At 40.9% G+C, this 13,711-nt stretch overlaps 1 protein-coding gene across 5 annotated transcripts in view; it reads right to left on the reverse strand.

Moving 5' to 3' along the window:
• LOC139622045 (low density lipoprotein receptor adapter protein 1) overlaps positions 1-13,711 on the reverse strand; it is a 74,763-nt gene that overhangs the window by 53,315 nt on the left and 7,737 nt on the right. For 4 of the 5 annotated variants that reach the window (XM_071479116.1, XM_071479115.1, XM_071479119.1 and 1 more), the window contains exon 2: positions 1,663-1,805. In XM_071479116.1, coding sequence (XP_071335217.1) covers positions 1,663-1,805 — 143 coding nt within the window. Of the gene's footprint in view, positions 1-1,662; positions 1,806-5,784; positions 5,829-13,711 lie in introns of all 5 variants that reach the window. The other variant, XM_071479118.1, reaches the window with a different exon arrangement.

The following is a 13,711-nucleotide window of genomic DNA, read 5'->3' on the forward strand; positions in this document are numbered from 1 at the left end:
TGATTTCATCCTTTACTGAAATATTTATACATTCACCCAGCATGAGAACGCTCTCACTTTTGCAGGAGGTGAAATAAAAGGCGAACAGCAAGGAGGAGCTGAGGATGAAAAGAAAATGGATCTTTGCTGTAAGAAAAAAGGAGGACTTCTCGAGGACGACAGGAATGGTGCCACGGCTTTCTGTAGGAGCCGAAATGCCCTGGAGATGGTGACAACCAACAGCACGCTCTGCTTAAACCCACAACACTGACTGAGAGAGAGAGAGAGAGAGAGAGAGAGAGAGAGGACTGACAGTGTCAGCTCATCCATGTAGGAAGTGCTAACAACCACATTCTTCTGCTGTCATGTCACAAGTGTCATGCCACGAGGCAAAAACCAATCTGTCAGCTTGAGATACGCCAAGTTCAGCCTCTCTCTATACGTTTGGTGCCTCTGACAACGTCTTATCACGCCTGACTACGGCGTGTCATAAATGGGGAAGTCACAAATGTATTCAGTCATTCCATTCAGGCTGATTGGTTTCCAAGGGAACAGACAGAGACAACTGAGTTCTCTTTTTGTGTCCTGGTGTAAATCGATTGAATCTTAATCCTGCCATTAGGTTCGGTTCAGTCTGTAATTGAGAAGTGGGGGATTTGTGATTAGACTGCAAAGACAGCCTTCCAACAGATTAGACATTTTCATTGTTGGCGGCATTCAGTGAATAGGTGAGTCAGTGTGTGTGTGTGTGTGTGTGGAAGGAAGACACATGAACAATGTGAAGTTTGTGTGCAAAACATGTTGATAATTGGGGTTTTTGTATGTCTGTAAATTTTTATTTACAGTTTTTACAGCAGTCTTGTGAATTGACTGAATCGATGTGGAAAACCATGTTCAGAAATCCCCTGTGTGGATCACTGCGTTGTTGAGCAAACATCATATCACTGGTTTGATTGCTGCAAACGTTCAACTCTAGATAATCCTGGATTAGCAGCCATAATTTCATGCAGCCATACTGACCTTGATGTAAACATGACCTAACTAGAAGTACATGGAAGTTGAAGGAGTTCACCACTGATTATTCCGTTTTAAAGTAACTCCTGTGTCAGTTCAGCAGTTCACTGAATATTTAGCTCTTTTTCCTCATTAGCCACGAAGAAGAAAGCACATTTTTCTTAGTGTAGAAGGGAACACTGATCCATGAAAACTGAATTAGATGATTATGACAGTATCCACAATAATTTCCTGACCATGAGAATGAGCGAGTCTTCCTTTCTTTGTCTGTAGCGGTACCCCAAGTTGTATATACTGTACAAAGATTTGCTCATTTCTATCCTGACAAAAACACTGTCCTGGGTCATCAGGATAACAGGGATAAATTCATTAAATTTAACATTTAACTGTTCCCCTTTAAGTCATTCAGATAATGTGCATTGCAGTTTGAGGCTGTAATTTCACAAATCCACAGAGAATTTCTATAAAAAGCGCCACTGTAATTGAAATCTTCACAGTGTCACTCTTGAAATTTCATGTTGCTAATGAAGGTGCTGATCTTGCCTGCAGAATTTTTGATATGTGCATTGATATGTGCTGCATGCAGGACTTACAATGGAAGCCAAATAGAAACACAAGATTTGCCAAAGCAGGGACTATGAGATGTCAAAGTGAAAGGTTATTACTCACCGTGGCGACGATTCTGTGAATGGCTGCTGAAGCCATGTCCTCTCCTTTAGGCTGGCCCACCAGCGTCATGCCCAGGTACTTCACGTTGAACACCATCCCCTCCAGCAAAGTCTCCTTGGTGTCTGTCCAGTTCTCTGGCAGCTCTGATGGGACAAAAAGACAGGACGTTGGAAATCAATGAAATGCTTTGATGCTATGTAGGTGAAGAAAGATTATCATCATTATTATTGTTATTGTTATAGAAGAATGTAGCAGTTAAATCCTGGATGATACCCAGACTAATACACCCTGTTCGATACTTGTGGGTGCTTGCAAATGACAGATGAATGTGTCATATATAAATGTGAAAGTCTAGCAGACTGTTTACAATACTTGGCACAGACAGTATGTGAGCTGGCAGAGTGAAGTCACAGCTGAGCAGACAGTGGTGTGGATATACGGACTTTGCACTAATTCTGTGTGATACAGTGATTTAAATATGAAACTAATTTGTCAGAGCAATGTGGTTTTATTACACTTGTGTAGTAAGAAACATTTTTAAAATGCGTGCACATTGGAAGATAAGATTATCATAATTAGATCAACTCCGCAAAGAGTGTTGTGCATGGTTATTTCAGATAAAACAGACAGTATGGTCATTTATCTTATCACCAACTGTATGCTTTTATGTCTGAATTTGATTCCATCCTGCAGCTTAGCTTCACTGAGATTTGTTGCCATCTTTTGTTGGCTATGAAATTGGAATTCCTGCAGTAGAAAACATTATGGATTTTTAAAAAAAATGTTGCACAGGCCAGAAAAACTGAGTGTCAGCTGGGTTCTGATTGATGGTGGAGAATGGCTCCGATGTCCTGCTGCTGCTGTGATTTCCAACAAGTAGCACAGAGCTGTCCTCTAGCTGACTACTGCAGGCAGGGAGGGGGACTGTGCCCATGCAGAAAGCTTAAAATATCTCTCGGAGACACCTGGACACCCCACAGAGGAGCATCAGGAGAGGAATAACTTACAAAACTACTCAACAGACCACATTCTGTGATAAACTTAATGGGGCAATAAGTGCAACATGATCCATTAATCCACAGCATTTCAAAGCACTCGTTTATCACCAAAGTCATAGAATAAATTCATAACCAGCTGGTAAACAGACAGGGAAGTTTGGTCGAGGGGCATTTATGCTCATAGCATTGTAAAATATAAGACAGTGAGATTCACAAAGAAGAGCATGGAGAGCGAGGAAGAAAGAGAAAGAGAGACACACGCACACAATCATTGTCCAACACTCTACTGGGCTTATACTGGCACCAAACTCTCCACATGGGCTGAGCCATCTGTCACTGGCAGGCCCCATGCAGCTGTGAAGGCGAACAGCAGAGAACACCATCCCCGTTACACCGCTTCCAACAACTCTGAATTATTAACTAATCTTCAGTCACACTGTGGGGGCTGCTTCAAAACCAGAGAGCACATTTGATGTCGTTACATGTGATTGCTTAGATACATAGTTGATGACATGGCCCGCTGCTTTTGACTGTAACGAATGAGAGGTCCACGACGATCAAGAGTAAGAGTCACATGTTCTGTCTAACAAGGAAGTCGTGCTTTTAATGCTTACAGCACTTCACATAATAAATATAACACACTTGCTGCTTGAGGCTGAAGACTGACCACTATTTAACGATGGTTCTTTAATACACTATTGATCCATGAAGAAGAAATTCATCTTCTAGCTGTCTCCTCTCCACAGGGGGTCAGAAGTCAGGTTCAGCTAGAGAACAACACGAAGGATTTCAGTCTTTCGCTCAAGAACACTCTTAACAACACAAAGGCATGATAAGATAAATAGACACTACACTAGATACTTTTTTCTAAAGGATCTTAATGCTTTAAACTTCACAACCATTCTATTGTTTCCCATTGTAATGAGAGGGCTGCAGAACTGTCAGCAGTATATTTGATGATGGTGGCAAATAAACCCCTACCCCACTAAACCCCTCCAATAAACAGTGACAGTGTGGTCTTGGCTCAGTGTGCTTGGCTGCAGAAAGACTGATACTCAGTGAGTCTTTACGTCTTTGTCATGGATCATCAGCTGGTGAGGCTGCTGCCTTTTAACTGGGACATCCAGCTTTAGCTTTAGCTTCTTCTTTTAGCATTGTAGCATGTTTTTAACAAGTGTGCATGCTTAAGACCCTTTTACAGGGTGCTTATTCAACAACGAGAAACCTTTTTGTTTCCAACTGACCCAGATGACGATGAAGTTTTTAACCAACACATGGAGGTTAGCGCCACTTAGCTAGCTAGCTATAAAATCTTCTAGCGACAGTCGTCATTTCAGGCGACAACGGTCAACTTGAAGCGGTAAGTCTGCTTTTGTTTACTTCTGTGTCAAATCAGAGACTGGTTTGTTTCAAAATTACAACAAATTCTGACTGTTAAATCCGCCATTGTTAGCAATGTTAAAAACATATATGCCTCACTAGAATGGAAATATGGACAGGCACAGCAACGGAGACTACTGTACATCTGGTGGGGATTAGTACAAGCAACTAAAATATAGTTCACTTTGATCAGCTTTAATATCAAACTTAAAAGTATAGTTTAGGTCACCCCAAGCTGAAATACAGCAACTCCTGGTCAAAAGCGTTACTGCATGGTTGAATTCTCCAAAATGTCACAGCACTACAAAGCATATGTAAGTGCTACAGTCTTCAGCAGGCTACACTCATGAATTATTAAAGAGCTTCATGTTGATGCTGCAGGGTTTCCAACATATTATCCCCCTAAAAGAGGGCCGCTTAAATTTTTAATAAATCCTATGTGAGTCTACAGAGGGACTGGGACTGATAAGAGTGACAGGAACAAGTGGGGCCAGGCTAATTGGATTTTAACATGTTGAAGAAAATACTGAGGCGCAGCAAGACGAGTGCCATTTGGAGTTTTTAGGAGGCCAGTGTATATGTGTACATCTGTGATTTGTGTAAATGTTTGTGAGTGAGAGTGTGCGGATCAAGGCGATGTCATTTTGGAGAGCACAAAACGAGATTAGGAGGGGCGAGGTCCTGGTGGTGCACTGATGACGTTTGCATCTTTATTAAACTGATGCCTGGCAACACTTTCACACCTGGGCTGCTGCAGTAACTGCACTGACTCCATTATGTTCACACAAAAGCCTCAAAGCAGGGACGCACACTCAAGGAATCAGTGCATTACAATGACGGCACGTAGCAAGTTGATGCCATTTCTCCGCATCGGGTCTCAAGTGTATTCACATAAAGTTATAACAGTGCTGCCCTGAGATGAAGAGCGCTGTGAAATACTCGACACTCTGCTGAACAAACAACTGACAAGTGTAGCATTTCACAGTAGCTGAGCTGTTGTAGTATAATAGGCACCATGTGCTCTGGACGCCCTCAGCTACATGCAGCGATCACCAGCTGTTTCTTCGAGCTCCACACTCGGTAATTTAATTTGCACTGAGAAGTCAAAATCGTACCCGGGTGAATTCTCCCCTGGCTGAACATCTAACACTGACGATTAATTAATAACACAAACAGGAGCGCACGGATAGGCACACGGGCACAATATAGCAAGAGAGGGCATATGCACAGGCTCACGGGGGGTGCACGTACACATACACACACACAATGTTATAAAGATAGCATCGTCTGAGCTAACTGCAAAAAACTGAAGGAAAAAGCCTCCAGGGTCAAGATAACAAGACCATTCCCTGATTTTTATTTCACTACAGGTCAGTCAGGAGAGTTTTCACACACATATCTTGGTTTAAATCCAGTGGAAAGAGAACAACGGCAACACATGAGGAAGGAAACACTGAGCTTGCTGACACCCCCATCCTTCACATCCCCGTTGATATAATCTCTTTGCCTTACTGTTTTACTCATCTGATGGAACTTTGAATCTAGGACACCACCTTGACAGGGAAAATAGGCCGCACATTCAGGGAAGATGGTGGGCTGGGATAGCGCATATGTGTGGGAGGGTGGGGGGGCGTGTAACTGGTTTCCTGATTCTGCCTTGAGGGGGGGAACCAAGTAGAGCCAAGTCCTTCCTTTCAAGCTCTGGCTCTTCTTACTGTTTCCTTAACTCTAATCTACACCTCACCTGCCTCACTGTTGTATCTACACTCCCTCTGCTTCTGATTGTACCTGCAGAATAAAAAGAATAACAGCTCATTACGTACCTCCTAATCAGTACAAGCTACACCTCAAACACTGACAACATCAACAGTAACAAAGACAAGAGTCATGGGATCAAACAGTCTATGTTGCTAAGCAACCACAGGCCCAGGCACTATCGCTACCCAGCAGTGGCAGGGAGGTGGTACCTGCAAATTACATTACCGAGCACCTTGGCCAGGCATCAAAAGAAATGTACAAACCACATAAACTGGTGGAATAACAGTGGGATTACCCTGCACTCTGAACTGGAGCAGTACATAAAACTCCCACCTCTGGAACTGAATATTACACATCCCGTGGGCCCCCCCACACAAAACCTCATGTCATGCTATTTTAAAATATTACCGACCCAACTTTGTGCGAGGACAGTGAAAGGAAGTCAGACATGAACTCAACACAACAGCGATGTTACAGAGCACCTGCAAACAGAGACAAGGGTCCATTACAATTTCCTAAAGCCAAAGGTGGTGTCTTCATACTGCTTGTTTTATCCAACCAATACTCCAGACTTCGAGGATTTTCAAATTACTATCACATAAAACTTACAAGCGGGGACTGGTAAAACCTTGACATTTTTATATGAAAACTGACCTTACATATGAACTGAACATCAAAATATTTGCTTATTATATTAGCTGTAGTATGTAACACAGGAAAGAGCTCTGTAAAGAGCAAATATCTCCAATATGTCACTTAGTGTTGCCAAGCTGTTGTTGTTTTGTTTTTTTTAAGCAATGAATAGGCACACATAGAAAGCATTTTCACAACCTGGGTTTTAATGGTCTTCCTCATTAGATTGCTGGAAAGTTTTCAGGATCCTTTTTTAAAACATAATGGACTTTGGTTTATAATGGATGGTGTTTCTCCTGCTCTATCTTTTAATTTGATCACCAAATCAAGTGCAGCCACCTTTTCATTTGACACTTTATCACTGTTTTTGAATTACAGCATTCCTGGGAGCTTTGAGAAAGCTTATTTATGGAGACGTTTGACTGAACTCACATTTCAATGCGATGCTTTCCATTTTCTCCTCACAAAAACCATCAGAAAAAAAAAAAAACTAATGTAAGCAAAACCAAAAAAAAGCATGATACAATCCCTGAGGACCAAAAAGGGATTTAATTATGTTTGCCTAAGTTTTAGCACAGTGGAGTCATCAAGCTACAGTACCATTTCCTTTAAGCTTCTATTCAATTTACATTGACAGGAAAAATATCTCTGGAGTAAAATAATTCAGGTCCAAGAATCAACTGTTTGCCCCGGAGGTCCTTGAATGAATAAGTACTGGTGTGGATCTTTCAACATAATCCCCTTTTCTCCAAAACCCTTCATTAATTGCTTTCTCTTCAAACACCCTATCTGTTGTTAATCATAATGAAGATATGAGTTATCTGGTATATGCACGGCTGAGCAAACAGAGCTGCTGCAAAGTGGAAGCTGCTTAGGTCAGACTGGGAATATGAGGGAAGAAATGTAAATTTGTCGAGTGAGTGACATTATGTGGCTTTGCTGTCTTACACAACCAAGATATAAGGTGATAGAAACATTATCGCAATATAAAAAAAGACTTTAAGATACTGTTAAATGCTTTAAAGGATACAATTCAATAGCTATATAATAGGATACAGTTCAGTCATTTTACTTTTAAAAAAAATTCAGCATTCAAATGGTAAGTGTGCCTAGAAGCAAGAAAGATACAGCTTGTGTGATAAGCATAAACAAAAAACACAATTACAACTTGATAGAAGACTTCCCTATAATGTCCTGAATGCTAATTGCCTTTGAGCGCAGTTATTATGCAAGACATAGGCCTCCCATCAGGACCAGTCCTCCAAAGACTCTATGAATCATTAATTAGAGAGGATCAAACCGACGTCCTCACATACTGTACGCCACTGAAACAGCCTCATCTTCTCTACTCTGAGAAGCATGTTTTGTCCTCAGAAGTGTCCAGAGAATGAAATAGGATTAGCGCTGGGGTTATTTTGCGGGCAGGCATTATCACATGCTTCAAATTAAAAGTCAACACAGACATTTGGGTTTTGTTCCTGAATGGCTTCCTGTACTCTATTTATAGCTGGCATCCCACAGGGAAAATTGCACTAATATTTGCTCTGCAGACAGTCGCAGTTAGGGTTGTGTTTGTGTGATGCTGCGCAGAAGGATTGAGCCAGATAAGCAGACAATGAAAATATTTTTTACCAAGCCACATGGCATAAGTCCAGGATCCAGAATCCACAGTGAAGAGTGGCACCAGAATATCTGAAAATAGTTTTCACTGTATTTTAATAACCTTTTTTTGTTTTCTCCAGGGAGAAAGAGGTACAATAATGCTACTGTGTACTATATGTCTCATTGGTTCAAATGATATTCAGAGTTACTTGGCATTTCACAGTAGCGCCGCTTTTCCATGAGAATGGAGGTGATACCAACATCTGCTCAGTCGGGATCTTATTATTTACTAAGTAAGACCAGGTGGAAAAGCCAGATTTATTACAGAAAGAAACCAATATTATTATGTAATGCTGGAAAAATTATATCCTACATTTCATATAACCGGCAGGTCAATTCAAGACTGTCCTAACCAGAAAAAAAAAACATGGTTTGTTCAACAACTTAAAGCTGCACCAAACGATATTTCTATGTTAACAACAGATCAAACGATAATGTGTAATGTGAAACACCTCAGAAAAAGTTAGTGACTAGCTGGTGAACTCAGTAGAGCACGTAGCAGCTAAAGTACCAGATATTTCCCTCAAGAGCTGGCAGAGACCAAAACAGAGCAAAAAGGAGAGTGAGCATTGGACTTAAATTTGTCAGGTCACATGAAACATAACTTCAAATAAATATTGCTCCATTGCTGCTGGATGTGTAACTACTGTAGGAAACTGTTTGCAAACACAGTGGCCATAGCACCTTTATAAAGGGGGATAATACGTTAATGTTGTTTACAGCTTGCTGCACTACCACAAAAATGCACGAATACCAGTTATAAATGGCCTACCAACAGTCAACATTGGTTGCTTTTAATCATGACCATGACACATTCCCCAACCTTCACCAAATAATTTTAGTTGCCTAAATTTAACCAAACCCGAGGGTAGTGACAACCTATTTTGCTTTATCCAGAAACACTTGTGTAAAGACATTTAAATGCTCATTTATCTGCTTCACTATGCACTAATTCATAAAACACAACATGGCAAGTGGAGAGGTTGTTTGTTATCTAGACTGTTTACAATCTCCTGACAGTTATGGATCATCACCGACTGAAGGGTGTTACTTACAGAGGTGACTTGCACAGTAAACGTCCATTGAAAGTCCCTTGGATCATTTTTACTGAGTGACTCAGCAGCTACTGTTTGTCTATGCCTGACATGTAGGCTGCTGCTGTCTGCTGAATTAAGGCTTCTCAGATTTCCATATAGGTCAGAAGCATCAAGGTCAGTTTCTCCACCCAAATGACCTTAGTGCATCCTATATGTAGAACCAGGAATATTTCATGACTGGACCGACAATCGTTGACTACGAGAAAAACAAGCACCTATATTATGAGGTACAGTAAAGTTCACTGGAGAGAGTAAACATTTCAAGAATAATGCCAAGATAACACAACCACATTAACAATGCAGACACTTCCATACTGAAACAAATCTCTCCTCACAGCTATTTATTCATAAAGAATAACTGCTCAGCACCGTGGAAGGATTGTTTTCATTAGCAATTCAAACAGGGCATGATTTTCTCTTTGCTGATACACATCTTTTCCCTCTGGAGTCTCCTGGCTCCTATTTCAGCAGCTTCAGCAGCTATAAATAGCTCCTTCAAAAGAAATCCATTCATGAAATAATAGGTTTATATATCATATATTATATATTTTGTTTTCTATTCAAGGATAAAGCCATGACTGGTAAGAGAGAGGGGAAAAAAACAGGTTTCCCAATCCCCATCTCAAGCTGAGTGCTAGGAAAACAACACTTAGCTTGAGCAATCATTAGCTTTACCATCCATTATCAGACCAGAGCAAAACAAGTCACCTTTGAGAGCTGCTGATCTCATTTGAGACAATGTATCTCTGTGCCCTGTTAATAGATGAGGGCTTCCCACAGGAATCCCTTCTAATGTGGTAGAGCACTTCAGACCCTTCCACTTGAGTGATGGGTGCTCGTCTGACACAGCTGGATACCTCGGCTCAGGTCTCAAGTCTCCGGAGGATCAGGATATTAAAGGGGTAATCAGTGTGAGTGCTAGAGCTGTGCCTTAACACTGTGGAAATGTCTCATTCATCCTAAATTAAACATATTTTCTTGGTGTATTTTAACCTTTACTCAATATCAGCCTGGAGGACATTGCCAACTCTCGCTATCTGAGCAGAGCTGGCAACATCATCAAGGACCCCTCCCACCCCTGTAACCACCTGTTTGACCTGTTACCGTCGGGCCGATGGTACAGGTCACACAAAACAAGGACCAACAGACTCAGGGATAGCTTCTTCCCGAGGGCTATCACTGCAGTCAACAAAGACAAAAAGAAATCTGGATAACCGGTCGATCACATTGCATAACTTCCAATTACCTGTGCAATAAAACTGGGCCTAAAGTGCAATAATCAGGTTTTCATTCACACCACATGTAAATATATCTGTACATATTACTTGCCTTTTTAAACCTCCTTTATTTTTAATTCTTGTGTTCTCTTTAGGTTTTTATTTATTCTATTTAATTAGCATTGTTTGCACCATGGGAGCAGCGCTCAAATTTCGTTGTACTATGTATAATGACAATAAAGGCGATTCTGATTCTGATCAGTATGTAGGTTAAAAGCTGCTGGACTGGACTTGGCTTCAGAGGGTTGTGAGAGGGCGGCAGTAGGTTTGGTTTTAGAAATGAGGGGGGCACAATGAAGTGGGTTTTATTAAAACCTTTTCCTATCATCGCAAAAAGAAAATTTCTTTATAAAGAAATGGTATATAAACTGCTGCATTATTAAGTCTATTTAAAAGCCACACTTTTTTCAGGTTTCCCAGAGACCTGGTACGTTGTTATAATGTTGCATCCCCATCTTTGCTACAAAGAACACTGTGCTTCACTTCCTGGCCTTGTATTTTATAATTATAGCATCTTTTGAGGAGAATCTAATTATGAAAATATTTTTAACCTTGCGCAGGAGCTTGGAGTGATTTTTCAGTTCTGTGTATTGTCTGCAGTCTTCCTCTCAAGCTGCATACTGGCCCTACAACCTCCAGACAACCGTTGTGCAGCCTGAGAGGCCTTAGCCATGATGACTCTAAAAAACTTCTCTCATCAGGATTTTAGCATTTTAACAGTCGGACACTTGTATTCACAGTATGACCTCGGCCAACTTACACCAAGGGCATGAAGAAGTCATAGAATAGATGAATCAAGACAACTGAAGAGTGGGAGGCACTTTCCTTACATTTTTCATCAGCATCTGACTTTATAATTAAGATAAGATGATCAAAGGAATCAGTTAAAATCTAATCATTAATCTCAGCTGGTTTGAACATTGATGAGATGCCGGCACTTACACTTCAATAGTCTTGATATTTAATATGCAGTAATCAACCAGTGCGTTTGAGCTGTAAGCCATCATCAGCCATAGCCACAGCTTATGGCTGAAACGTGTTCATTGATGGGCCCACAGTAAATATCAAGACTCAGCTATGAGCATGAACCCAGCCCACTGTTTTCTTCAGACCATCTCAATTATTTTGTCAACCACAACATCAAACAGTATTATGTGACAACCCATACTGGTCTCTTTAGTGCTTTGTTATAACTATAATAGCATATGCACTGATCTTTCTATACAGAAATGAGCTACAAAAGTTTTCCATTTTCACTTTGACGGTACACGGTTATTTTTAGGAGTGGGTTCCTTGGCTCAGGTTGGAACATGATGTGTCAGAAATGGTGAGGGGATTTTGAATTTTTCAGAGGAACAGAGCATGGAGATGGGATTTAGCTCTCCAATGGAGGAGCAGGTTCAGCTGATATGAACACGAACACACACACACACACACACACACACACACACAAACGCGCACACAGAGTAAGGCATCTGCAGTACTTAATCTCCCTCTCTCTCGCACACACACACACACACACACACAAACACCCCAACAGAATAACAGCTGAAAACATGCTCAAAAAGACTCTTACACCGGAGTGACAGCATATCCCATTTCACAGACAGCTGTCATTGACATCAAACAGAAAGAGGACTCAGATGTTGGGACTTCTCTGTACACACTAAACAGGAAGCTGGAATGTGTGCACGTGTGTGTACCTATGTGTGTGCGTTGCTACAGTAGCGTGAACCAGCAACTCTCCCAAGATAGGGTCTCTCACTTTCCTTGCGTTGCATAATTCACTACACTTCGGGCCAGGGAAGATGGTTGGTGCTAAAATCCCTCCAGAGAGACTGCACAGAACAGCATAATAATGAACTAAGAGACCAAAACAGTGGTTCGATTACCCATGTAAGTGTTTATGGAGGTGAAACAGGGCACCAGGCGTGTAGTCTGTGTTACAGTGTAGGGGTGGAGGATGCCCTCATCTCTGTTATTGTTAAACTGGCAGCCAGGGATAGAAACGTAGGCTCAGATCCTACAGTCTTTAAAGTCACACATGAGTTACCAAACATAGCCATTTACATCTTATTCTATATATACACCTGCCATAACACAAACTCTCGAGGGTCTGACAAAGAAAATCGATAGAGAATATGATACGAAGCCGTTTTTAATAACATGAGGCCCGAGGGTTCAAAAATCAATATTTGTGGAGGGCAACAGTGAAGAAAATAAACTCTGCTCAGACGTAACAGGCGCAAGACGGCATGTGCAAAAGTGAAAAAATATCCCACTGCCGTCATGAAAAATTGCATTCAATGTATGAACGCTGTTTTGAAGCCATTTGAAGTTATCGGAGGAGAGTTTTCAGCCTATTATATAAGAAATTCAATGTAAAAGTTAATTTTTGCTCCTGGAGGGAAATTTTAAACAGCACTTGCACTTCCCAAGAAAATGAGAGATTGGTTTTAAATTCATCCAAACCCGTTGGCACTTCCTATAACACACACACACACACACACACACACATATCTCGTTATAGCCCTCACAAATCCTTATTCCAATGTCTTCGCATTAGGTCCTTTGTTTTGACAACAGAGAAAGATAAAATCCCCACTGCTCAATGTATCTTCAGCTAAAAACGTCCTCTGTTATCTTTAAACCACGAGGAAGAATTAAGGTGAATCTCTTTGGCACAGTTGGGATTTTAAAGCATTAATAGAGAAATGATAGAAGTGGAATAAAGGACAGATGGGCTCCCACTAAGCTTTGATTAAACCCAGACCTATGACAGGAACAGAACGAGGCTTTATTAAATTTCAAAATACACAACTGCAGCACTACAACACAAGATGACAAGTGTGACAGGAGGAGCGGTTAGTGTGGTGAAGCACTTGTCAACCCAGTGTGAGGTTGAATAGCATTGCTCACACCTGCCCAAACAAACCTGCTCGAAAACATGTTTGGTGTGACAACATCCAAAACCATTTCATCTCTTCTTGACTCAGAAAAATGCTGCCAAAAAAATCAGCTTTGTTACCTGAACTGGATCCACAAAACAAACACTAATTAAACAGATAATACAAACAGACTCATATAAACTTTTTCAGCGCAAAATTGAATCAATTCTGGAAATCAGTGGCAATACCCAGCCCTACGCCAGAGGCTAAAAAGGACACAAGTCACACACTGTGCAGTTTGGTAATAGTCCACAATAATAGTAATTTTTCCAAATGGATATTGTATTAAAATCATA

Source organism: Trachinotus anak, unplaced genomic scaffold (genome assembly GCF_046630095.1).
Source record: "Trachinotus anak isolate AG129_WGS33_773 ecotype Australia unplaced genomic scaffold, CSIRO_AGI_Tana_v1 ptg000005l, whole genome shotgun sequence".
Taxonomy (NCBI): Eukaryota; Metazoa; Chordata; class Actinopteri; order Carangiformes; family Carangidae; genus Trachinotus; species Trachinotus anak.